This window comes from Salmo trutta, unplaced genomic scaffold (assembly GCF_901001165.1).
Source record: "Salmo trutta unplaced genomic scaffold, fSalTru1.1, whole genome shotgun sequence".
Taxonomy (NCBI): Eukaryota; Metazoa; Chordata; class Actinopteri; order Salmoniformes; family Salmonidae; genus Salmo; species Salmo trutta.
The window spans coordinates 395,613-421,877 of NW_021822406.1; the positions used below are offsets into that span (position 1 = coordinate 395,613).

Here is a 26,265-nt window from a genome sequence, read left to right on the forward strand (position 1 = left end):
TAGTAAAAAAAAAAATTATACTTTTGGTCTGAAAACAAAAATATATTTTTTTGTACCCCTTATTCTCCCCAATTTAGTGATATCCAATTGGTAGTTACAGTCTTGACCCATCGCTGCAACTCCCGTGCAGCCTCGGGAGAGGCGAAGGTCGAGAGCCGTGCGTCCTCTGAAACACGACCCTGCCGCACTGCTTCTTGACACACTAACCCAGAAGCCAGCCGCACCCAATGTGTCTTAGGAAACACTGTACAACTGGCGACCGTGTCAACGTGCACCTGGCCCGCCACAGGAGTTGCTAGACTGACACTCACAAGTGGCTGAATGATTTATTGCCATCATTGCCACCTTTGTCTACACCTCCCAGGGCATTTGAACTGGCATTTGAACTGATTCCAGAGGCCGACCCAAAACAATGCCGCCGGAGAAGAGGGTGCCGGAGCGGCCTTCTAGTGAGGCTTCGGATGCGCGCACACCACCCACCGCTCCTAGTATATTACTCGCTAATGTTCAGTCCCTAGTTAACAAAGTCAACGAAATCTGGGCAAGAGTTGCTTTCCAAAGAGATATCCGGGATTGTAACATACTCTGTTTCATGGAAACATGGCTAGCTGGGAACGTGCTGTCGGAGTCCCTACAGCCAACGGGATTCTCAGTGCATCGTGCCGACAGGAATAAACATCTCTCCGGTAAGAAGAAGGGAGGGGGTGTATGTTTGATGATTAACGACTCATGGTGTATTTGTAACAACATACAGGAACTCAAGTCCTTTTGTTCACTTGACCTAGAATTCCTCACAATCAAATGCCGACCGTATTATCTCCCAAGAGAACTCTCCTCGGTTATCGTCACTGCCGTGTACATCGACGTCTTGCTTCCAGACAAATTAAACAACTTCTTTACGTGCTTGAGGACAATACAGTGCCACCGACGTGGCCCGCTACCAAAGACTGTGGGCTCTCCATCTCCGTTGCAGACATGAGTAAAACATTTTAAACCTGTTAACCCTCGCAAGGCTGCTGTCCCAGACGGCATCCCTAGCCGCATCCTCAGAGCATGCGCAGACCAGCTGGCTGGTGCGTTTACGGACATATTCAATCAATACCTATCCCACTCTGCTGTCCCCACATGCTTCAAGATGGCCACCATTGTTCCTGTTCCCAAGAAAGCCAAGGCAACTGAACTAAACCATGAAGTGCTTTGAGAGACTAGTCAAGGATCATATCACCTCCACCCTACCTGCTTACCGCCCCAATAGGTCCACAGACAATGCAATTGCCATCACACTGCACACTGCCCTTTCCCATCTGGACAAGAATGCTGTTCATTGACTACAGCTCAGCATTCAACACCATAGTACCCTCCAAACTCATTATTAAGCTTGAGACCATGGGTCTCAACCCGGACCTGTGCAACTGGGTCCTGTACTTCCTGATGGGCCGCCCCCAGGTGGTGAAGGCAGGAAACAATATCTCCACTTCGCTGATCCTCAACACTGGGGCCCCACAAGGGTGTGTTCTCAGCCCCCTCCTGTACTCCCTGTTCACCCAAGACTGCGTGGCCATGCATGCCTCTAACTCAATCATCAAGTTTGCAGATGACACAACAGTGGTAGGCTTGATTACCAACAACTATGAGACATCCTACAAGGAGAAGGTGAGGGCCCTTGGAGTGTGGTGTCAGGAAAATAACCTCTCACTCAATGTCAGCAAAAACAAAAGAGATGATCGTGGACTTCAGGAAACAGCAAAGGGAGCACCCCCTATCCACATTGACGGGACAGCAGTGGAGAAGGTGGAAAGTTTTAAGTTCCTCTGTGTTCAAATCACCGACAAACTGAAATGGTCCACGCACAAAGGCAGTGTGGTGAAGAAGGTGCAACAGCGCCTCTTCAACCTCAGGAGGCTGAAAAATTGTGACTTGTCACCGAAAACCCTCACTAACTTTTACAGGTGCACATTTGAGAGCATCCTGTCGGGCTGTATCACCGCCTGGTACGGCAACTGCACCGCCCACAACCGCAAGGCTCTCCAGAGGGTGGTGCGGTATGCACAACGCATCACCGGGGGCAAACTACCTGCCCTCCAGGACACCTACAACACCCGATGTCACAGGAAGGGATAAAAGATCAAGGACAATAACCACCTGAGCCACTGCCTGTTCACCCCGCTATCATCCAGAAGGCGAGGTCAGTACAGGTGCATCAAAGCTGGGACAGAGAGATTTAAAAACAGCTTCTACCTACAGACTTGATATCATTGGCCACTATAATAAATGGAACTCTAGTCACTTTAATAATGCCACTTTAAGAATGTTTACATATCTCGCATTACTCATCTCATATGTATATAATGTATACTGTATTCTTCATCTAGGTTAGCACCAGCTGTTCTGGATGACTGTGTGATAACGCTCTCGGTAGCCGATGTGAGCAAGACCTTTAACCAGGTCAACATTCACAAAGCCGCTGGGCCAGACGGATTACCAGGACGTGTACTCAAAGCATGCGCTGACCAACTGGCAAGTGTCTTCACCGACATTTTCAACCTCTCCCTGACTGAGTCTGTAATACCTACATGTTTCAAGCAGACCACCATAGTCCCTGTGCAGGTGGTAAGGGTAGGCAACAACACGTCTGCCATGCTGATCCTCAACACGGGGGCCCCTCAGGGGTGTGTACTTCGTCCCCTCCTGTACTCCCTATTCACCCACGACTGTGTGGCCAAACACGACTCCAACACCATCATTAAGTTTGCTGACGACACAACAGTGGTAGGCCTGATCACCGACAACGATGAGACAGACTATTTGGAGGAGGTCAGAGAACTGGCAGTGTGGTGCCAGGACAACAACCTCTCCCTCAATGTGAGCAAGACAAAGGAGCTGATCGTGGACTACAGGAAAAGGCGGGCCGAACAGGCCCCCTTTAACATCAACGGGGCTGTAGTGGAGCGGGGTCGAGAGTTTCAAGTTCCTTGGTGTCCACATCACCAACGAACTATCATGGTCCAAACACACCAAGACAGTTGTGAAGAGGGCACGACAAAACCTTTTCCCCCTCAGGAGACTGAAAAGATTTGGCATGGGTCCCGAGATCCTCAAAAAGTTCTACAGCTGCACCATGGAGAGCATCCTGACCGGTTGCATCACCGCCTGGTATGGCAACTGCTTGGCATCTGACCATAAGGCGTTACAGAGGGTAGAGCGTACGGCCCAGTACATCACTGGGGCCAAGCTTCCTGACATCCAGGACCTATATACTAGGTGGTGTCAGAGGAAGGCCCATAAAATTGTCAGAGACTCCAGTCACCTGAGTCATAGACTGTTTTCTCTGCTACTACATGGCAAGCAGTACCGGAGCGCCAAGTCTAGGACCAAAAGGCTCCTTAACAGCTTCTACCCCCAAGCCATAAGACTGCTGAACAACTAATCAAATGGCTGCCGGACTATTACATTGACCCCCTTGTTTTTTACACTGCTGCTACTCACTGTTTATTTTCTATGCATAGTCACTTCACCCTACCTACATGTACAAATTACCTCTAACCTGTACCCCCGCACACTGACTCGATACCGGTACCCCCTGTATATAGCCCCGTTATTGTTATGTTATTGTGTTACTTTTCATAATTTTTTACTTTAGTTTTTTTGGTAAATATTTTCTTTACTCTTCTTGAACTGCACTGTTGGTTATGGGCTTGTAAGTAAGCATTTCACGGTAAGGTCTACACATGTTGCATTCGTCGCATGTGACAAATAAAGTTTGATTTGATTTACTATCTATTGCTTCAGCCGCTCTAACACTGCTCATCCATATATTTATATGTATATATTCTTATCCCATTCCTTTACTAGATTGTGTGTATTAGGTTTTGTTGTGGAATTGTTAGATATTACCTGTTAGATACTGCTGCACTGTCGGATCTAGAAGCATAAGCATTTCACTACACTCACAATAACATCTGCTAACCATGTGTATGTGACCAATAACATCTGCTAACCATGTGTATGTGACCAATAACATCTACTAACATGTGTATGTGACCAATAACATCTGCTAACCATGTGTATGTCACCAATAACATCTGCTTACCATGTGTATGGACCAATAACATCTGCTAACCATGTGTATGTCACCAATAACATCTGCTAACCATGTGTATGTGACCAATAACATCTGCTAACCATGTGTATGTCACAAATAACATCTGATTTGATTTGAAGTGCTAAATGTGATTATGTTCTTTTTTTAATAATGTAGGAATTGTAAAAACGACACTATGTAGGCTAATAATGGACTGAACGAGCCTGACGGCTTACAGGAGATGTTGAATATGGAGATTCTCCTTTTCAAGCTTAATAATGTCAAAATACATTTTGGACTTTTAACAAAAAAATGGAGTTTCACTGAACAACTATGATCATTACTGCTGTCCCAACCAGTATGTACTTCCAAAAAAATGTTTAAGAAAAAGTTACATGCAACCTAAAATAACACCTTTAAATAACTTGTCTGGGAAATAAGTGTCCATTTTTAGGCCCAAATCCACCTCCGGCACACCAGGAGGATAAAAATGTAGATGTTCTCTGTGTGTACCCATAATGATTACGCCCTCTCCTGGTGAGAATACGTTAGTGTAGGCTATCTTTAGTATAGTGTTATGTAGGCCTACAGTGTTTTACAGGCTATGCATTATTATTATAATGCTCCACTATCGTCACATGCGTTTTGAATGGAGCATTAAAGACCGTCAATGAACAGTTGATGGGAGAGGGGGCTCTAAACCCATGGTTAAAGTGCTCTATTGATTTAATCAACAGCTTTAGCAGTGTGTACCACTTAGAAGTGATGATGATAACAGTAGCCTACATGACTGCTATCTGACAAATTCAGAAGGCTCTTTGTTTGTTGTAAATACCTCATTTATCTTTTTTCCATAAAAGCACATGGATGTGTGAAACAGATAAACAAAAATTAAAATGTTGTCCAAAGTTAGTAGTAGCTGGTAGTCTAGTCAACGTTAGCAGTACCTAGTAGTCTAGTCAACGTTAGCAGTAGCTAGTAGTCTAGTCAACGTTAGCAGTAGCTAGTAGTCTAGTCAACGTTAGCAGTAGCTGGTAGTCTAGTCAACGTTAGCAGTAGCTGGTAGTCTAGTCAACGTTAGCAGTAGCTGGTAGTCTAGTCAACGTTAGCAGTAGCTAGTAGTCTAGTCAACGTTAGCAGTAGCTAGTAGTCTAGTCAACGTTAGCAGTAGCTAGTAGTCTAGGTAGTCTAGTCAACGTTAGCAGTAGCTGGTAGTCTAGTCAACGTTAGCAGTAGCTAGTAGTCTAGTCAACGTTAGCAGTAGCTGGTAGTCTAGTCAACGTTAGCAGTAGCTAGTAGTCTAGTCAACGTTAGCAGTAGCTGGTAGTCTAGTCAACGTTAGCAGTAGCTAGTAGTCTAGTCAACGTTAGCAGTAGCTAGTAGTCTAGTCAACGTTAGCAGTAGCTGGTAGTCTAGTCAACGTTAGCAGTAGCTGGTAGTCTAGTCAACGTTAGCAGTAGCTGGTAGTCTAGTCAACGTTAGCAGTAGCTGGTAGTCTAGTCAACGTTAGCAGTAGCTAGTAGTATAGTCAACGTTAGCAGTAGCTAGTAGTCTAGTCAACGTTAGCAGTAGCTGGTAGTCTAGTCAACGTTAGCAGTAGCTGGTAGTCTAGTCAACGTTAGCAGTAGCTGGTAGTCTAGTCAACGTTAGCAGTAGCTAGTAGTAGTCTAGTCAACGTTAGCAGTAGCTGGTAGTCTAGTCAACGTTAGCAGTAGCTGGTAGTCTAGTCAACGTTAGCAGTAGCTGGTAGTCTAGTCAACGTTAGCAGTAGCTGGTAGTCTAGTCAACGTTAGCAGTAGCTGGTAGTCTAGTCAACGTTAGCAGTAGCTGGTAGTCTAGTCAACGTTAGCAGTAGCTAGTAGTCTAGTCAACGTTAGCAGTAGCTAGTAGTCTAGTCAACGTTAGCAGTAGCTGGTAGTCTAGTCAACGTTAGCAGTAGCTGGTAGTCTAGTCAACGTTAGCAGTAGCTGGTAGTCTAGTCAACGTTAGCAGTAGCTGGTAGTCTAGTCAACGTTAGCAGTAGCTGGTAGTCTAGTCAACGTTAGCAGTAGCTGGTAGTCTAGTCAACGTTAGCAGTAGCTGGTAGTCTAGTCAACGTTAGCAGTAGCTGGTAGTCTAGTCAACGTTAGCAGTAGCTGGTAGTCTAGTCAACGTTAGCAGTAGCTGGTAGTCTAGTCAACGTTAGCAGTAGCTGGTAGTCTAGTCAACGTTAGCAGTAGCTGGTAGTCTAGTCAACGTTAGCAGTAGCTGGTAGTCTAGTCAACGTTAGCAGTAGCTGGTAGTCTAGTCAACGTTAGCAGTAGCTGGTAGTCTAGTCAACGTTAGCAGTAGCTAGTAGTCTAGTCAACGTTAGCAGTAGCTAGTAGTCTAGTCAACGTTAGCAGTAGCTGGTAGTCTAGTCAACGTTAGCAGTAGCTGGTAGTCTAGTCAACGTTAGCAGTAGCTGGTAGTCTAGTCAACGTTAGCAGTAGCTAGTAGTCTAGTCAACGTTAGCAGTAGCTAGTAGTCTAGTCAACGTTAGCAGTAGCTGGTAGTCTAGTCAACGTTAGCAGTAGCTGGTAGTCTAGTCAACGTTAGCAGTAGCTGGTAGTCTAGTCAACGTTAGCAGTAGCTGGTAGTCTAGTCAACGTTAGCAGTAGCTGGTAGTCTAGTCAACGTTAGCAGTAGCTGGTAGTCTATTCAACGTTAGTAGTAGCTGGTAGTCTAGTCAACGTTAGCAGTAGCTGGTAGTCTAGTCAACGTTAGCAGTAGTTAGTAGTCTAGTCAACGTTAGCAGTAGCTGGTAGTCTAGTCAACGTTAGCAGTAGCTGGTAGTCTAGTCAACGTTAGCAGTAGCTAGTAGTCTAGTCAACGTTAGCAGTAGCTGGTAGTCTAGTCAACGTTAGCAGTAGCTAGTAGTCTAGTCAACGTTAGCAGTAGCTAGTAGTCTAATCAACGTTAGCAGTAGCTGGTAGTCTAGTCAACGTTAGCAGTAGCTGGTAGTCTAGTCAACGTTAGCAGTAGCTAGTAGTCTAGTCAACGTTAGCAGTAGCTGGTAGTCTAGTCAAGGATGCATCAGTTCAATATTGAAACACAACATTTTGTTACAGAGCAACGGAACAAAAGGAAACATTGAATTTGTAGGTTTAAAATATCCCTCTAGTGTCCAGGGTTGACCTATTTTAAGAAATGCCATGTGGATCTAAAGTCTAAGATCTTTGATAGGCTGAAGAATTTGCAACATGATATAAATCACTGCCTCCTGGTTAGGTTAGCATAATGCTAACTTGTGCCATGTTATCTGATGGGACCAGCTACAATTTAGCGTTCTGTCACGTGCAAGTAAATCAACTATTTTAATGTTGAGCAGGAGAACCTGTTTAAAATTAAATGTTTGCTTATTGTTAGCTAGTGGTGCTAGACTGTTCGCAAGTATGGCCCCTGTGAGTTTGTTAGTCTTCAAAACATGAATATGACATGACATCATCTATTATTATAGAGCTCTGCTCAGCCTAAAGACATGACATTATCTATTATTATAGACCTCTGCTCAGCCTAAAGACATGACATTATCTATTATTATAGAGCTCTGCTCAGCCTAAACATTACATTATCTATTACTATAGAGCTCTGCTCAGCCTATAAACATGACATTATCTATTATTATAGAGCTCTGCTCAGCCTAAATATTACATTATCTATTATTATAGAGCTCTGCTCAGCCTAAAACATGACATGATCTATTATTATAGAGCTCTGCTCAGCCTATAAACATGACATTATCTATTATTATAGAGCTATTATAGAGCTCTGCTCAGCCTATAAACATGACATTATCTATTATTATAGAGCTCTGCTCAGCCTAAACATTACATTATCTATTATTATAGAGCTCTGCTCAGCCTAAACATGACATTATCTATTATTATAGAGCTCTGCTCAGCCTATAAACATGACATTATCTATTATTATAGAGCTCTGTTCAGCCTATAAACAAGACATTCCATGAGAGCAGGATTACATTTTTTACATTTTACATTTTAGTCATTTAGCAGACGCTCTTATCCAGAGTGACTTACAGTAGTGAATGCATACATTTCAATTCATACATTCTTTTTTTTATTTTTTCGTACTGGCCCCCCGTGGGAATCGAACCCACAACCCTGGCGTTGCAAACACCATTGAGCAACAGGGACGCCGGATTAGATTTGCATCTCTACATCATTAAATCTCACCAAGTTTATTTTGTATTATGAAATGTTGTGAAGACTGATCTCTGCCTATTGTGGGATATAGTCTGGATTAAACCTCAGAGGAAGACCGTTTTATCATGTGTAGGTTTCCTTCAGTTCTCTGTTTAATTAAATGATATGTTTGTCTTTGGTAGGGGAGAGACCAGACCCTCACTCTGACAGCAGGAAGAGTCCTTCAGGGGAACCAGACCGAGAGATGTCCAAACCAACAGGACAACACCACTGTTCCCACTGTGGAAAGAATTTTACTCATTTACGGAATCTGAAAATGCACAAGAGAATACATACAGGAGAAAAGCCTTACCACTGTTCCCACTGTGGAAAGAGTTTTAGGTGGTACGGGAGCCTGAAGGAGCATGAGAGAATACACGCAGGAGAAAAGCCTTTCCAATGTTCCCATTGTGAAAAGAAGTTTACCTATCGAGGGAACCTGAAAATGCAGGAGAGAATACACACAGGAGAAAAGCCTTACCAATGTTTCCAGTGTGAAAAGAGTTTTACCCAATCATGGAACCTGAAAAAGCATGAGAGGACACACACAGGAGAAAAGTCTTTCCAACATACTAACACACAGGAGGAGAAGACATACCACTGCTCTCATCGTGAAAAGACATTTTCACAGTCGGAGGATCACATGAGAGAATAGAGAGGCTGTGTTCTGACTTATGTTTTTGATTAAAAATGTGTTTTTATGACCATTAAATAAAATGGCATGTATGAAAGTTAAAAAAAAAGACCTACTTGAGAAATTAAATAAAATGTGTTAAATGTTAAAATGTGTATTTTGTTGAAAATAATTAAGTAGATGAATAGAATGTGCATTTCTTCTTTCCAACCTTGAAACCTCTTTAATTTGTTTCATTGAGTTAATTTGTGTTTCTAGTCTAGTAGCTAAAAGTGTATGAAAATGTGATGTTCTGATAACGTTGCTAAATTCTTGACATTAAAAAAACATTCACTACCTCGTGAATTGTTCCCATCAGTATTTTTCCACCATGTCAGAGTGCTGATTTATAAAGGATGTAGTTAACGTAACATATTTTTGTCTGAATAGAATTCAAATTTGGAACGTCACTAGTGGACTTTATACAGCTACATCAATGTATTCTTACATTATATAGAAGCAGTACTGACTGAATAATATATTGCCTTAAATGTAGCTGTGCAGTTGATTATTTATTTATTTAACCTTTATTTAATTAAGTAATCATAATACATTGAGACATACAAAAATAAACATATGTTGGTTCAGACTTTTAATGAGAATTGAAAACATACTAAGTGGCGAGTGGTGCAGCGGTCTAAGGCACTGCATCTCAGTGCTAGAGGTGTCACTACAGACACCCTGGTTCGAATCCAGGCTGTATTACAACCGGCCGTGATTGGGAGTCCCATAGGGCGGCGCACAATTGGCCCAGCGTCATCCGGGTTTGGTTGGTGTAGGCCGTCATTGTAAATAAGAATTTGTCCTTAACTGACTTGCCTAGTTAAATAAATGAAGAAAAAAAAGGTTTTGTCTGAATGTAAAATAAACATTTTCCTAAACTGCGTTGCCCAGTCAGCAGATGGCGATGTGCATCTTTCAAATCAAATCAAATCAAATGTATTTGTCACATACACATGGTTAGCAGATGTTAATGCGAGTGTAGCAAAATGTTTGTGCTTCTAGTTCCGACCATGCAGTAATATCTAACAAGTAATATAACCCAACAATTTCACAACAACACCTTATACACACAAGTGTAAAGGAATGAATAAGAATATGTATATAAAAATATATGAATGAGTGATGCCCGAACTGCATAGACAAGATGCAGTAGATGGTATATAGTACAGTATATACATATGAGATGAGTAATGTAGGGTATGAAAACATTATATAAAGTGGCATTGTTTAAAGAGGCTAGTGATACATTTAATTACATCAAGATGACAAGATGCAGTAGATGGTATAGCGTACAGTATATACATATGAGATGAGTAATATAGGGTATGTAAGCATTATATAAAGTGGCTAGTGATAAATTGATTACAAGTTGCACAGGGCGGGGTCGAGACCCAGGGCCTCCAGCTTAATGACGAGTTTGGAGGGTACTATGGTGTTAAATGCTGAGCTGTCGATGAACAGCATTCTTACACAGGTATTCCTCTTGTCCAGATGGGTTAGGGCAGTGTGCAGTGTGATTGCGATTTCTTCGTCTGTGGACCTATTGGGGCAGTAAGCAAATTGGAGTGGGTCTAGGGTGTCAGGTAGGGTGGAGGTGATATGGTCCTTGACTAGTCTCTCAAAGCACTTCATGATGACAGAAGTGAGTGCTACGGGGCGGTAGTCATTTAGCTCAGTTCCCATATTTTCTTAAATATTTTCCAACCTCACATTTTAAAGGCTACTAGGATATGAACTTAGTAGCACAGACTAGATCCATATAACGTTGAGAAATAGTGCATTGTGGGAAGTTAAGAAGATACCCTGGAAATAAGTTAATAAATACGTAATAACGCAAAAACATAATTGTTTGTACTTAATAAGTAACCAGATCGTGACCACAACTAAGTTACTAAGTCTTTAACCACACTGTGTTGTTACATTGGTGAGTAAAAACCCATGCTTCCTACGCTTTAACATTTTGTCTGAAAATAAATATACATTTTGTTCAACTGCGTTACCCACTCCAGTCAACAGATGGCGAAGTCAGACTTTAAGGCAACACTGCTAGTGTGACGTATAATGTAGTGGACGGAACGCTTCTTTCAACAGCAACAACAGTTCGTCAGCCACCTCGGTAGCTTGATAGACAAAATAGCCGAACCAATAAAGCTCTTTAGACGCTTTCGTGTATATTAGCCACTGTGTTTTAAACCCATTTCTGTCGTCTAGTTAGTTATCCGATTTAATTTCATATTTACATTGTTGTTGTTATTAGTCAGCTAGCGGGCTGGTTAAGTTAGCATTAGCCTAGCTAGCTAACATCCCCGAACATGAGTTCACTAAGCTACTCTCCTCCTGCTAAAAAAGAGGTCTGCTGGACGGAGAAAGAAGCTCTCGTTAAAGAGGAGGAGGAAGAGGAGGCTGTTACAGTGAAAGAAGAAGAGAAAGACGTTTCCGTTAAAGAAGAGGAAGACGCGTTCAGAGTGAAAGAGGAGGAGGATGTTACAGTAAAAGAAGAGGAGGAGGGGGAGATGACTGTCACATCGAAAAAGGAGGAGGAGGAAACTGGATATCTGGGCCCGGTTTCCCAAAGGCATCTTAAGGCGTCCAATGGTTCTAATGATGAACATAGCAGTAAGATGGTTTTGAGAAACCGTTCCCTGATTAACACTAGTAAGTACTGCCTTAAATACAGAGGCACAAACTCTGCAGTTGTTGAACTGATGTTTGGTGTTAAAGGGGAAATCGGCAGTTGCTACATCCATATTTGGACTTTTAAATGATTTATATATAGCCATTGATTCTTGAAGAATATAACACATGCCTCATGAGCTTAGTTCAACTGTTGTACCCCATCAGTACCCCAAATAAGCTTTTTTTACTCCAATGTTTAGAAACAATGTAAATCAACACTGTATAGCCTCAACATGGTTAAAACTATAATGTTGATATCATGGATGGTCAGTCCTTGCGTCCATAGGTCTGTCTATGAATTTGAGAGTAGTTACATTTCTCCAGCCCCATCCATCATCTTATTACCTAAACAGTGGCAGAGTGACGCTTTGTTATTGTTTGAACTGCAGATTGGTTGATTTGATTGTGTGGCTTTTTTAAAGGAACAACCTAGGATTTAAACAGCAACAAAATGGCTCCCCAGAGACTTGGTTTGGTAAACAGCTGAGGGATGGGGGGTGGAGAAATGTAACCACTCTCACATTCATAGAGAAAGATATTGTAGCAACCTTAACCCCAAACCTAGCGACCTCGTCAAGAAGTTCAGACATCTTGGCGTAACAGTTATAAGGTGTTGGCTTGACAGTCACTGGACCCAGGTTTGAGTTCAGCTCAGGGCTACCCCCTGAATTCACTACACTATGAATACAAGGACTTGCCATCCATAAGGTTAAAATGATAGTTTTAACATGGTTTTGAAGCTATACCATGTTTGTTTATAAACAGTGGCGTTATACAAGCTTATGTTTTGGTTTCTGATAGGGAAATACATTTGAGGCATTTATAAGTGATTCTTGAAGAATATAAATGGTTATATAGTAAATGTGTCTTTCTATAACTGCCAGTGATGATTTCCTGTGGCGGTCAAATTGTTAGAGCTGTTGATAAGTCATTGTATAACATTCAGCCAATTGTTTTAGGGCTGACCGTAGTCGACTGGTCGATTGTTCTGTCGATAGGCTGTTTTGTTGACCGTGATTTATTTTTGTGGAGCAGTCGTAAATACGCTATATATACAACATTTTGTGGACACCCCTTCAAATTAGTGGGTTCAGCTATTTCAGCCACATCCGTTGCTGACTGGTGTATAAAATTGAGCACAAGAGTGCAATTTCCGTAGACAAACATTGGCAGTAGAATGGCCTTACTGAAGAGCTCTTACTTTAAACGTAGCACCATCATAGGATGCCACCTTTCCAACAAGTCAGTTCGTCAAATTTCTGCCCTGCTAGAGCTTCCCCAGTAAACTGTATGTGCTGTTATTGTGAAGTGGAAACCTCTAGGAGCAACAACGGCTCAGCCGCACAAGCTCACAGGACGGGACCGCCGAGTGCTGAGCACATTCCAAGCTGCCTCTGGATGCCAGCACAAGAACTGTTCGTTGGGAGCTTCATGAAATGGGTTTCCATGGCCCAGCAGTCGCACACAAGCCTAAGATTAGAGGTCGACCGATTATTTAAAAAAATCAACGCCGATACCGATTATTGGGGGGCCAAAAAAACCCGCTGCCGATTAATCGGCTGATATTTTTTTTCATTTATTTAATTTATTTATTTGTAATAATGACATTTACAACAATACTGAATGAACACTTATTTTAATTTAATATAATACATCAATAAAATCAATTTAGCCTCAAATAAATAATGAAACATGTTCAATTTGGTTTAAATAATGCAAAACAAAGCGTTGGAGAAGAATATCATAAGGTGAATGCACCAATTTGTAAGTCGCTCTGAATAAGAGCGTCTGGTAAATGACGTAAATGTAAATGTGGAACGTTCCACAAATTATATTAAATTATAGTTGATATTCTTGAAGTCATAAACAGCGCAATGCTTGAAGCACAGCGAAGAGCTGCTGGAAAAACGCACAAAAGTGCTGTTTGAATGAATGCTTACGAGCCTGCTGGTGCCTACCACCGCTCAGTCAGACTGCTCTATCAAATCATATACTTAATTATAATATAATAAACACACAGAAATACGAGCCTTAGGTCATTAATATGGTCGAATCCGGAAACTATCATCTCATTTTTCTTTCAGTGAAATACGGAACCGTTCTGTATTTTACCTAACGGGTGGCATCCCTAAGTCTAAATATTCCTGTTACATTGCACAACCTTCAATGTTATGTCATAATTACGTAAAATTCAGGCAAATTAGTTCGCAACGAGCCAGGCGGCCCAAACTGTTGCATATACCCTGACTGCGTGCAATGAACGCAAGAGAAGTGACACAATTTCATGTTAGCAGGCAATATTAACTAAATATGCAGGTTTAAAAATATATACTTGTGTATTGATTTTAAAGAAAGGCATTGATGTTTATGGTTAGGTACATTGGTGCAACGACAGTGCTTTTTTCGCAAATGCGCTTAAATCAACACCCGTGTGTCGAAGTAGGCTGTGATTCAATGAGAAATTAACAGGCACCGCATTGATTATATGCAACGCAGGACACGTTAGATAAACTAGTAATATCATCAACCATGTGTAGTTAACTAGTGATTATGTTAAGATGGATATTTTTTTATAAGATAAGTTTAATGCTAGCTAGAAACTTACTTTGGCTTCTTGCTGCCCTCGTGTAACAGGTAGTCAGCCTGCCATGCAGGCTCCTCGTGGAGTGTAATGTAAGGCAGGTGTTTAGAGCGTTGGACTAGTAACCGGAAAGTTGCAAAAACGAATCCCCGAATCCCCCCTGGACAAGGCAGTTAACCCCCGTTCCTAGGCCGTCATTGAAAATAAGAATGTGTTCTTAATCTGACTTGCCTAGTTAAATAAAGGTGTAAAAAAAAATGGCAAATCGGTGGCCAAAAATACCTATTACCGATTGTTATGAATACTTGAAATCGGCCCTAATTAATCGGCCGACCTCTATCTAAGATCACCATGCGCAATGCCAAACGTTGGCTTGGTGTAAAGCTCGCCGCCATGGGACTCTGGAGCAGTGGAAACACATGTTTTCTGGAGCGATGAATCCAACTTCACCATCTGGCAGTCCGACGGATGAATCTGGGTTTAGCGGATGCCCGGAGAACACTACCTGTCTGAATGCATAGTGCCAACTGTAAAGTTTGGTGGAAGAGAAATAATAATCTGGGGCTGTTTTTTCATGGTTCGGGCACCTTAGTTCCAGTGAAGGGAAATTTTAACACTACATACAATGACATTCTAGAATATTCTGTGCTTCCAACAGTTTGGGGAATAGTTTGGGGAATAGTTTGGCTCTTTCCTGTTGCAGCACGACAATGTCCCTCTGTCTGTCTGTTTTCTACCTGTCTGCCTCTGCCTGTCACTGTGGCAACAGTTTGTGGAAGGCTCTTAACTGTTGCAGCATGACAGTGCATAAAGCGAAGTCCAAACAGAAATGGTTTGTCGAGATTGGTGTGGAACAACTTGACTTGCCTGCACAGAGCCCTGACCTCAACCCCATCGAACACCTTAGGGATAAATTGGTCTGAGCTTAATTGTCTAAGAAAATTGAGGAGAGAGCAAACCGCAACTTAATTAGGTCTATAATCAATAGCTTAACTGTTGAATATGCCTGGCTTTATAAATCAGCACCAGTCAAAAGTTTGGACGCTCCTACTCATTCAAGGCTTTTTCTTTATTTTGACAATTTTCTACATTGTAGAATAATAGTGAAGACATCAAAACTATTAAATAACACATATGGAATCATGTAGTAACCAAAAAAGTGTTAAACAAACCAACATTTATTTTATATTTGAGATTCTTCAAATAGCCACCCTTTGCCTTGATGACAGCTTTGCACACTCTTGGCTTTCTCTCAACCAGCTTCATGAGGTAGTCACCTGGAATGCATTTCAATTAACAGGTGTTCCTTGTTAAGTTCATTTGTGGAATTTCTTCCCTTCTTAATGTGTTTGAGCCTATCAGTTGTGTTGTGAAAAGGTAGGGGTGGTATAGCCCTATTTGGTAAAAGACCAAGTCCATATTATGGCAAGAACAGCTCAAATAAGCAAAGAGAAACGACAGTCCATCATTACTTTAAGACATGAAGGTCAATCAATCTGGAAAATTTCTAAACTTTGTAAGTTTCTTCAAGTACAGTCGCAAAAACCATCAGGCGCTACGATGAAACTGGCTCTCATGAGGACTGCCACAGGAAAGGAAGACCCAGAGTTACCTCTGCTGCAGAGGATAAGTTCATTAGCGTTATCAGCCTCAGAAATTGGCAAATAACTGCACCTCAGATTGCAGCCCAAATACATTTTTCACAGAGTTCAAGTAACATACTTGAACTCTCAACATCAACTGTTCAGAGGAGACTGCGTGAAATCAGGCCTTCGTGGTTGAATTGCTGCAAAGAAACCGCTACTAAAGGACATCAATAACAAGAAGAAGAGACTTACTTTGGCCAAGAAACACGAGCAATGGACATTAGACCGGTGAAAATCTGTCCTTTGGTCTGATGAGTCCAAATTTTAGATTTTTGGTTCCAACCGTTGTGTCTTTGTGAGATGCAGAGTAGGTGAATGGATGATCTCCGCATGTGTGGTTCCCACTGTGAAGCATGGAGGAGGAGGTGTGATGGAGTGGGGGTGCTTTGCTTGTGACACTGTTGGAGATGTATTTAGAATTCAATGCACACTTAACAGCATGGCTAGGAAGTGACTTCCTCGTGAAGCTGGATAACAGAATGCAAAGCTGTCATCAAGGCAAAGGGTGGCTACTTTGAAGAATCTAAAATATAAAATAAATGTTGTTTTGTTTAACTTCACTAGGGTAGGGGGCAGTATTTTCACGGCCGGATGAAAAACATACCCAAATTAAACGAAGTTTCTAAAACTGTTTGAATGATGTCTGTGAGTTTAACCTCTTATGGCTAGGGGGCAGTATTTTCACGGCTGGATAAAAAACGTACCCGATTTAATCTGATTATTAGTCCTGCCCAGAAACTAGAATATGCATATAATTATTAGCTTTGGAGAGAAAACACTCCAAAGTTTCTGAAACTGTTTGAATGGTGTCTGTGAGTATAACAGAACTCCTATGGCAGGCAAAAACCTGAGATGCTTCTGTTCAGGAAGTACCCTGTCTGAACATTTCTTGCCCTTCTTTATTATCTCTATCTTTTACAAAGGATCTCTGCTCTTACGTGACACTTCGCACGTCAACAATGGAGTCTCAGAGCCCGGGAAAAACAGGAATGACGTAATTCAAAGCCCTGGCTGAAGCACACGAGAGCAAAAGCTGAGTGGTCACTCAATGGACTGAGCCTTACGCTCGCGACCCGCCCCGCCCCCGGCTTTCGGTTTTTCCCTCAGTTTACAGACAGGCAGATTCCCGGTCGGAATATTATCGCTTCTCTACGAGATAAATTGCATAAAAATTGGTTTTAAACAGCGGTTGACATGCTTCGAAGTACGGTAATGGAATATTTAGAATTTTTTTGTCATATTTTGCGTCATGCTCGTGGCCGAGATTTAGCGTTGGGATAGTGTCTAGAACGCACGAACAAAACGTCTTGATGGAACATAACGATGGATTATTTGGGACCAAACCTACATTTGTTATTGAAGTAGAAGTCCTGGCAGTGTATTCTGACGAAGAACAAGCAAGGTAAGAACATTTTTCTTATAGGAAATGTGATTTTGGTGAAGGCTAAACTTGCAGGGTGTCTAAATAGCTAGCCCTGTAATGCCGGGCTATGTACTTAGATTATTGCAAAATGTGCTTCATCCGAAAAGCTATTTTAAAATCGGACATATCGAGTGCATAGAGGAGTTCTGTATCTATAATTCTTAAAATAATTGTTATGCTTTTTGTGAACGTTTATCGTGAGTAATTTAGTAAAATCACCGGAAGTGTTCGGTGGGAATGCTAGTTCTGAACGTCACATGCTAATGTAAAAAGCTGGTTTTTGATATAAATATGAACTTGATTGAACAGACATGCATGTATTGTATAACATAATGTCCTAGGTGTGTCATCTGATGAAGATCATAAAAGGTTAGTGCTGCATTTAGCTATGGTTTGGGTTTATGTGACATGATATGCTAGCTTGAAAAATGGCTGTGTGATTATTTCTGGCTGGGTACTCTGCTGACATAATCTAATGTTTTGCTTTCGCTGTAAAGCCTTTTTGAAATCGGACAGTTTGGTTAGATAAAGGAGAGTCTTGTCTTTAAATAGCTGTAAAATAGTCATATGTTTGAAAAGTGTAAGTTTTCGGATTTAGAGGAGTTTGAATTTCGCGCCCCGCCCATCATTGGATATTGGAGCAGACGTTCCGCTAGCGGAACGTGTAGATGTAAGAGGATAACAGAACTCATATGGCAGGCAAAATCCTGAGAAAAATCTAAGCAGGAAGTGAGAATTTTGGTGCTTGTAGTCCTTTCAAGTCATTGCCAATCGAACACACGGTGAGTTAGGGTTCATTTTGCACTTCCTAAGGCTTCCACTAGATGTCAACAGTCTTTAAAAAGTTGTTTGAAGCTTCTACGATGAACAGACACCGAATGACAAGGAGGGGAACTTGTTGAGGCAAGGAATGACATCACTTCTTGGAGCGCGTTCATGAGGATGGATCCTCCCGTTCCAAAACCTTTTTCAAGACACAGGAACCGTCCGGTTGAAATATTACTGAATCTTCACGTTCTGAAGGCCCTAAAGATTGATGTTTTACAACGTTTGACATGTTTGAACGAACGTAAATACAACTTTTTTTTAACTTTTCGTCGCGACATCGTCCGTGCACTTTCTACATTTGAAGTAGCTTACTGAACGCGCGAACAACAAGGAGTTATTTGGACATAAATTATGGACTTTATCGAACAAAACAACATTTGTTGTGGACCTGGGATTCCTGATGAAGATCATCAAAGGTAAGGCAATATTTCTAATGCAAATTATGATTTTAGATGACTCCAAGATGGCGGCTATCTGTATAGCCTAGTGTATTTTTCTGAGCGCAGTACTCAGATTATAGCAGAGTGCTTTCCTCGTGAAGCTTTTTTGAAATCTTTCATAGCGTTTGCATAAAGGAGATGTTCATCTATAATTCTTTGAATGACAGTTTCATTTTGTATCAACGTTTATGACAAGTATATTTGTAAATTGTGGCGCTCATTCACCGGCAGTATTTGAGGGAAAATATTTTCTGAACGTCACGCGCCGATGTAAAATGCTGTTTTTAGATATAAATATGAACTTTACCGAACAACAAAAATGCATGTATTGTATAACATGGTGTCCTAGGAGTGTCATCTGATGATGATCGTCAAAGATTAGTGCTTCATTTAGCTGTGTTTTGGGTATTTGTGATGAATGCTATTTGCTTAGAAAATGGCTGTGTGGTTATTGTGTCGATGTACTCTCCTAACATAATCTAATGTTTTGCTTTCGCTGTAAAGCATTTTGGAAATCGGACAACGTGGTTCGATTCAGGAGAAGTGTATCTATAAAATGGTGTAAAATAGTCCTATGTTTGAGAACTTTAAATTTGGCGCTCTGATTTCTCACTGGCTGTTGAATAGGGTGGGACGATTTCGTCCCACATACCCGAGAGAGGTTAACACTTTTTTGGTTACTACATGATTCCATATGTGTTATTTCATAGTTTTGATGTCTTCACTATTATTCTACGATGTAGAAAACAGTAAATATAAAGAAAAACACTTGAATGAGTAGGTAGGTGTGTTCAAACTTTTGACTGGTACTGTACTTTTGAGGAAAAAAGGCAGCGTTCTCGACTCAAGCCCTGACTTTTATAAGGGATTTTCTGACGATTAGCTTAGCAATCACGTGACGCAGCGTGACAACCTGAACATGATTGGTCGACAGTCTGTTGGACGTGCGTTAGACGTTTGTTTACTAGCCTGTTTACTTTGGATCACGTGATGCGGCCTCAGTTAGCCCCGGGCTTGTGGCTGTTTAAATTCCTGCTGTTTGTTTTGGCAACAAACTGTAAATCACCGTGAGATGACATCATCACTGTCTGTGAATTATTATTTCAGATGACATCATCACTGTCTGTGAATTAAATGTCTGGCTTCAAAATAAACTGCTGTTCACCATCTGGGACCATTCAACAGTCTAGATTTACCAGGTTGTTACTTTTTGGGGTTCTCATAGGCTTACAATTGTTGTCTTGATTGTTGCTTGAACATGATCTTGCTCTGATAATGTGTAGAAATATTCGGAATACATTGTGAAAAACGAAGATCTTTGCTCACCATTTCTGCCCACGCAGATATACTGCAACTAAATAACAGATGTACTGCAACTAGATAACAGATGTACTGCAACTAGATAACAGATGTACTGCAACTAGATAACAGATGTACTGCATATTGGTGACCAAGAATCTGCTTAGGGTTTCAACCACTATATTAACTTATTTCTACAATCATCCACTTTACTACTGTAAAGTGGATGATTGTAAGACTAAATATGAGTGTTGTTGCTTACTTGACTGTGTTATTAAGACAATAGTCAAAGTTTGTAAAAGCTTTTAAACATTCATTACAATCATAAAAATCATGGGCATCACCTTTTAGCTCATATAAACAGTGGATTTCTGCTGTTGTGGGCCTTTAACTGTCTGTCTGACTTTGTTGTTCACACAGGAGAGAGACTTGACTATCGTGGATCCTCTGGAGAGCCTCAACAACCTCATGGTGCTGACGAGGCAGAGAAGAGTCCCCCCAGATCAGAACACCTCAAGAAACACCAGCGGAAACCCACAAGGAAGAAATCTCACCACTGCTCTGACTGTGGGAAGAGATTCACCTCTTCAACAGACCTTAAAAGACATCAGAGAATCCATACAGGAGAGAAACCATATAGCTGTGATCGGTGTGGGAAGAGTTTTACTACATCTAGCCAGCTGACTATACACCAGAGAATACACACAGGAGAGAAACCTTACCACTGCGCTGACTGTGGAACAAGTTTTGTTTCTTCCCAATATTTAAAATCACACAAGAGAACACACACAATAGCGAAACCTTACCACTGCTCTGACTGTGGGAAGTGTTTTGTTTCGTCACAATATTTAAAATCACACCAGAAAACACACACAGGAGAGAAGCCTTATAGCTGTGATCAATGTGGGAAGAGATTTAGTCACTCAAGCAACCTGATGGTACATTTGAGAACGCACACTGGAGAGAAACCTTATTGCTGTGATCAATGTGGGAAGAGTTTTACTTCATCTAGCCAGCTGACTATACACAAGAGAACACACACAGGAGATAAACCGTACCACTGCTCTGACTGTGGAAAGAGTTTTGTTTCATCCCAATATTTAAAATCACACCAGAAAACACACAAAGGAGAGAAGCCTTATAGCTGTGATCAATGTGGGAGGAGTTTTACTCACTCAAGCAACATGATATCACACCAGAGAACACACACAGGAGAGAAACCTTATAGCTGTGATCAATGTGGGAAGAGGTTTACTCAGCCAAACATCCTGATAGCCCACCAGGAAACACACACAGGAGAGAAATCTTATAGCTGTGATTACTGTGGCAAGAATTACGCTGGTAAAAGAGCTCTGATTAAACATCAGAAAATACATGCATGAAGGAGTTGTTACATGATATCAATGAAATAATGTCACAATGTAGAATGTTTTAACATTGTAGTAGGAGTATTTTAATGATGTCACAATGTAGAACCCTAAACATTTACCCCCCTGTTCTATTGATTTCAGCATGATATGGATATTACCCTCATTGGAAAAATACAGGCTCTGAAATGGAAGAGTACTATTTATGTGATTAACATAAACACAAATGAAGTGTTGTGTTTCACTTCCCGCGTTTGCGACCTACTTGAATCAAACTGCAACACTTTAAAATTGCTTACTGTCTTCTGCAGGTTGTCGTCTAACCAGTGAGGTAAAAGATATCTCCCATTTCCATGTGTTTGTTTTAGTTGTTAGTTTCAACAGCACGTACAACCTGATTTCCCCCCTAATTGATATCAGTGATTTCTTGCTACTTGTCAAAACAACAGTGTTTTTGGTCCTTGTGCAATGTATAAGGTGCTCGTTTAAAAAAATATAAGTAATATGCTAAATGACTTAAATGTAAATGTAAATGTAAATATGATTACTATTGTGTTTGTGTATATAGTACATTTTATGTTTAGGTTTTCAATATATCACAAACCATTTCTGCATATTGGTTATTGATTTGGACAAGTTAAAACTGTTTTGACATTGGGCTATCCCACCTAGGAAAATGTTGTTGAAAAGACGTTGAAAATAATAAGCCCGACGTCCAATCTACGTTCGGTTGTTGAAAATACTTATTTTTCAGGTCAATGACTTCAAAGCAACTCAATTTCAACGTACTTGCATTCTATGCATATGGATGCAGTATAAAAAAAATGAACTTGGACTAACTGATTAACAATTTTATTAACAATGAACAGTTTTATTAACAATGAACAGTTTTATTAACAATCCTACAACACTCCAGTATTTCTTTACAACATTCAACTGCTAATTGTCTTTATTCCACTACTGAAGAATCATGACTCAAATCACCTCATATTTCAAACATCCAGCCTGACAAAAGATACATGTTTTATTATTCCATGCCTCACCATTAAGTGAATTATTGCCAATACATATTAACAAAGGGGTGTACATTCGGTTTTTATATTTTCATGTAATAATATTTCAATGTAATGTAACATTTAGTAATCACAATAATTTATGAGACTAACTGAGTTTTATTGGCACAATTATATCGTTATTAACAATGTTGTAAAACAAGCGTATATTTTTGGTTGGATATTACATCCTATTCTTACTATTTTAATCAATGTCATTTCCTTAGAATGCTCATTAGTCTTTCAGTTGGTTATTCTTTAGTTTTTTTATCCTCTTATGTTTGTTGTGTTGTAAATGTTTCCGTTTTTATTTTCATAGTTTTTTATTACGTTTGAAGAGCATTGTGTTCATCCATGTCTGAAATGTGCATTGTAAATTTGAACATATTGCAAAACAAATGAACCCAATGACTGACCAATCATCACTCTTGCAAAACCAAAAACCAAAATCAACACATATCTTGATCCATCTTAGTATCAGTTTTCAACCAATCCAGTACATTTTTGTTGAACTTTTTTTTTTTTAAATCAACAATACGTCAAAAGATTCAACTACTGAAAACTGAAACAAACAAATGGATCAAACAGATCAATCCCACTTTTCCAGCCTGCTGAAGGCGTGGTGGAGTGGTAAACACCAACCTCATCTCTACCAGGGGCTTCAAGTGGTCTCCCACAGATTTAATATCATGTTCTAACAGAATGTAAACTTTCTGCACCCTCTTTCTCACTCAGTAGATTTCCTCTAGTTCTAATATGTTAACATGAATAAGTACATTTCAAGTTATAATTCAACACCATGTTCTGTGGCCTTGCTGTTCCATTTCTTGACTGCCCCTGCAACACAGAAACACATTTAGTCATATTATATAAAACACTCGAAGTATCTACTGTATTATTGACTGTATGTTTGTTTATTCCATGTGTAACTGTGTTGTATGTATCAAACTGCTTTACTTTATCTTGGCCAGGTTGCAGTTGTAAATGAGAACTTGTTTTCAACTGGCCTACCTGGTTAAATAAAGGTGAAATAAAATTAAAAAATGAAATCTGCGGCCTCAAATCCAATGTACTCATAAAGCCCTTCTTACATCACCAGATGTCACAAAGTGCTATACAGAAACCCAGCCTAAAACCCCAAACAGCAAGCAATGCAGATGTAGAAGCACAGTGGCTAGAAAAAACTCCCTAGAAAGGCAGCAACCTAGGAAGAAACCTAGAGAGGAACCAGGCTATGAGGGGAGGCCAGTCCCCTTCTGATTGTGCCTGGTGGATTTTATAAGAGTACATGGCCATTAAGGCCAGATCGTTCTTCAAGATGTTCAAACGTTCATAGAAGAACAGCAGGGTCAAATAATAATCACAGTGTTTGTAGAGGGTGCCTCAGGAGTAAATGTCAGTTGGCTTTAATTTTTTACCCCTTTTTCTCCCCAATTTAGTGATTTCCAATTGGTAGTTACAATCTTGTCCCATTGCAGCAACTCCCGTACGGACTCGGGAGAGGCGAAGGTCGAGAGCCGTGCGTCCTCCGAAACACAACCCTCCAAGCCTCACTGCTTCTTGACACACTGACCCAGAAGCCAGCAGCACCAATGTGTCGGAGGAAACACCGTACACCTGGCGACCATGTCAGCATGCATGTGCCCGGCCTGCCATAGGAGTCGCTGGAGCACAATGGGACAAGGACATCCCAGCCAGCCAAACCCTCCCCTAAACCGGATGAAGCTGGGCCAATTGTGTGTCGCCTCATGGGTCTCCCGGTCGCGTCCGGCTGCGGCACAGCCCTGTATCGAACCAGTATTTGTAGTTAGCTGAGCCTTCTGAGGTCGAAACAACAGGTAAGGTAGAGAGAGGGTCGAAAACAGCAGGTCTGGGACAAGGTAGCACATTTGGTGAACAGGTCAGGGTTCCATAGCCGCAGGAAGAACAGTTCAAACTGGAGCAGCAGCACGACCAGGTGGACTGGGGACAGCCAGGAGTCATCAGGGCAGGTAGTCCTGAGGCAAGGCATGGTCCTAGAGCTCAGGTCCTCTTAAAGATAGAGAGAGTGCGAGATGGAAGAACTATAGGGAGCATACTTAAGATCACACAGGACCCCAGAGAATTGTGTGACCTCTCACCTCTCTGGCTGTAGATGTGTTCTTCCTAACCAGTCCCTCAACAGCTCTGACTGAGCTCCACCCTCACTGGGTCTTCAGAGGAGAGGATGGCTAAGGAGGGATGGAAGGATGAATGGATCAGTCAGTCAACAAGTCAGTAATATAAAAAGAGTGTTGATCATCTTAAATGTCCATCTCCCACCCATGGAGAGACCTATATACTGTATCCAGGGTTGGGTAAGTTACTTTCTAAATGTAATCTGTTAGTTACTTGTCCAACATTGTAATCAGTAACATAACCTTTGGATTACCCAAACTCTAACGTAATCTGATTACTTTCAGATTACTTTCCCCTTAAGAGGCACAGGTTTGTACCACAGTCATAAAATCTGATTTCACTTTAACCATACTGCTAACCCTAATGCCTAACCCTAACCTTAAATAACCCCAACTTTAGCCATACTGCTATCCCTAATGCCTAAACTTAGATGATTTTTTACAATATAGCACATTTTGACTGCAGCTGTCCCTTTTAGCGGAAATCGATCAGTTCTGCGGAGCTATATCCAACAAAAGTGTCATACTTCTCGTGCTTCGCAGAGCAGAGCAGAGCTGTTGTGAAGAAAGTTGTCAAGGAAGTGAGTTTGTGTTTATACAGGACCTCCCCACCCTCACCTATCTTAAACAAATCATGTCAAAGCGGAGCAATATGTAGCCTTCCGCATAGATACAATAATTTGAGAGGCACACATCAATGCGGAACGGAGCTCAATTTGGCCTCTGCATGACTCCGGAGACTCCGCTTCCTTGACTAATTCCTTCACAACAGCTCTGTGCTGCTCGGCGAAGCACAAGAAGTATGAAATCTTCGCCATGGTTTGTTGGACAAAACCTATGGGGAAACAAATGCCGTTTTTGGATAAACACTGAAAATAAGGTATGTGGTGAATACAGGCTTAGGAGATCTTATAAGTTTTGTTTGTTTTGTTTTACCTTGTCTCGATCAATTCAAATCAAATCTGGATCAATCTGAATGTTCTCGGCTGCGATGACGTATCCCAGAAGGGAGATAGTGGAGCGATGAATTTCACACTCTGCCTTTTGACAAACAACTGGTTCTCCAGGAGATGCTGGAGAACTTGTAGGACATGGAGAACATGTTCCTGAACCGAACTGGAAAAGACAAGGATGTCGTCAAGGTAGACAAACACAAACCGGTTCAACAAATCACAGAGCACATCAGTCGGAATGGCATAACCAGATACGCGTAATGCCTGCTAGCTGTGTGAAAGACTGTCTTCCATTTGTCTCCTTCCCGTATCCAAATCAGATGGTTTGCATTCCGAAGGTCCAACTTCGAGAATACTGTCGCCCCCTGGAGAGGCTCGAAAGCCGAGGAGAGGAGTGGTAGCGGTTAAGGCCCTGGTAGTCGATACACGGGAAACTTGTGTCCTTCTCCACAAAGAAGAACCCTGCTCCCAGAGAGTCCTCAATGTACCCGTTGTCTTGGTTTCCGGACCAGACAGAGAATAAAGCTGCCCCGAGGCAGTGTAGTACCAGGCAGGAGGTCAATGGCACAGTCATAGGGTCGATGCTGAGGAAGATATGTGGCGTGGGCATTGTTGAAAACCTCCCCGGAGGTCCTGATACTCCGCTGGAACGGCGGAGAGATTCGAGGCTTTACCCAATCCCGCAGGAGGACGTCCTTGTGCGGGCTGTGCCGCCTTGAGGCAAGGCACAGAGCAGAACGGGTTCCAACACAGGATTGAACCAGTAACCCAGTTGATCAGGGAGTTGTGCCTCTGGAGTTATGACAATCCCAAAACCACAGGTCCATGAGGAGATTCAATGAGCAGGAACTGCATGGACTCACT

General features: G+C 41.4%; 1 protein-coding gene across 1 annotated transcript; it reads left to right on the forward strand.

The window, feature by feature from the left end:
* The first annotated feature begins 412 nt into the window (after positions 1 to 412).
* LOC115182223 (zinc finger protein 239-like) lies at positions 413 to 21,264 on the forward strand. The gene is made up of 2 exons (XM_029743846.1): positions 413 to 449; positions 20,381 to 21,264. Exons 1-2 carry the CDS (start codon positions 413 to 415, stop codon positions 21,253 to 21,255), a joined length of 912 nt encoding a protein of 303 aa, XP_029599706.1. The 3' UTR covers positions 21,256 to 21,264.
* Positions 21,265 to 26,265: the final 5,001 nt, after the last annotated feature.

What these genes read in the sequence shown, in the direction of transcription:
- LOC115182223 (XM_029743846.1), top strand. Translation starts at nt 413, where the DNA reads ATGCCGCCGGAGAAGAGGGTGCCGGAGCGGCCTTCTA. An exon ending in GGTGCCGGAGCGGCCTTCTA is followed by an intron (nt 450 to 20,380) that starts GTGAGGCTTCGG and finishes CCCCCAGATCAG; the next exon opens with AACACCTCAAGAAACACCAG.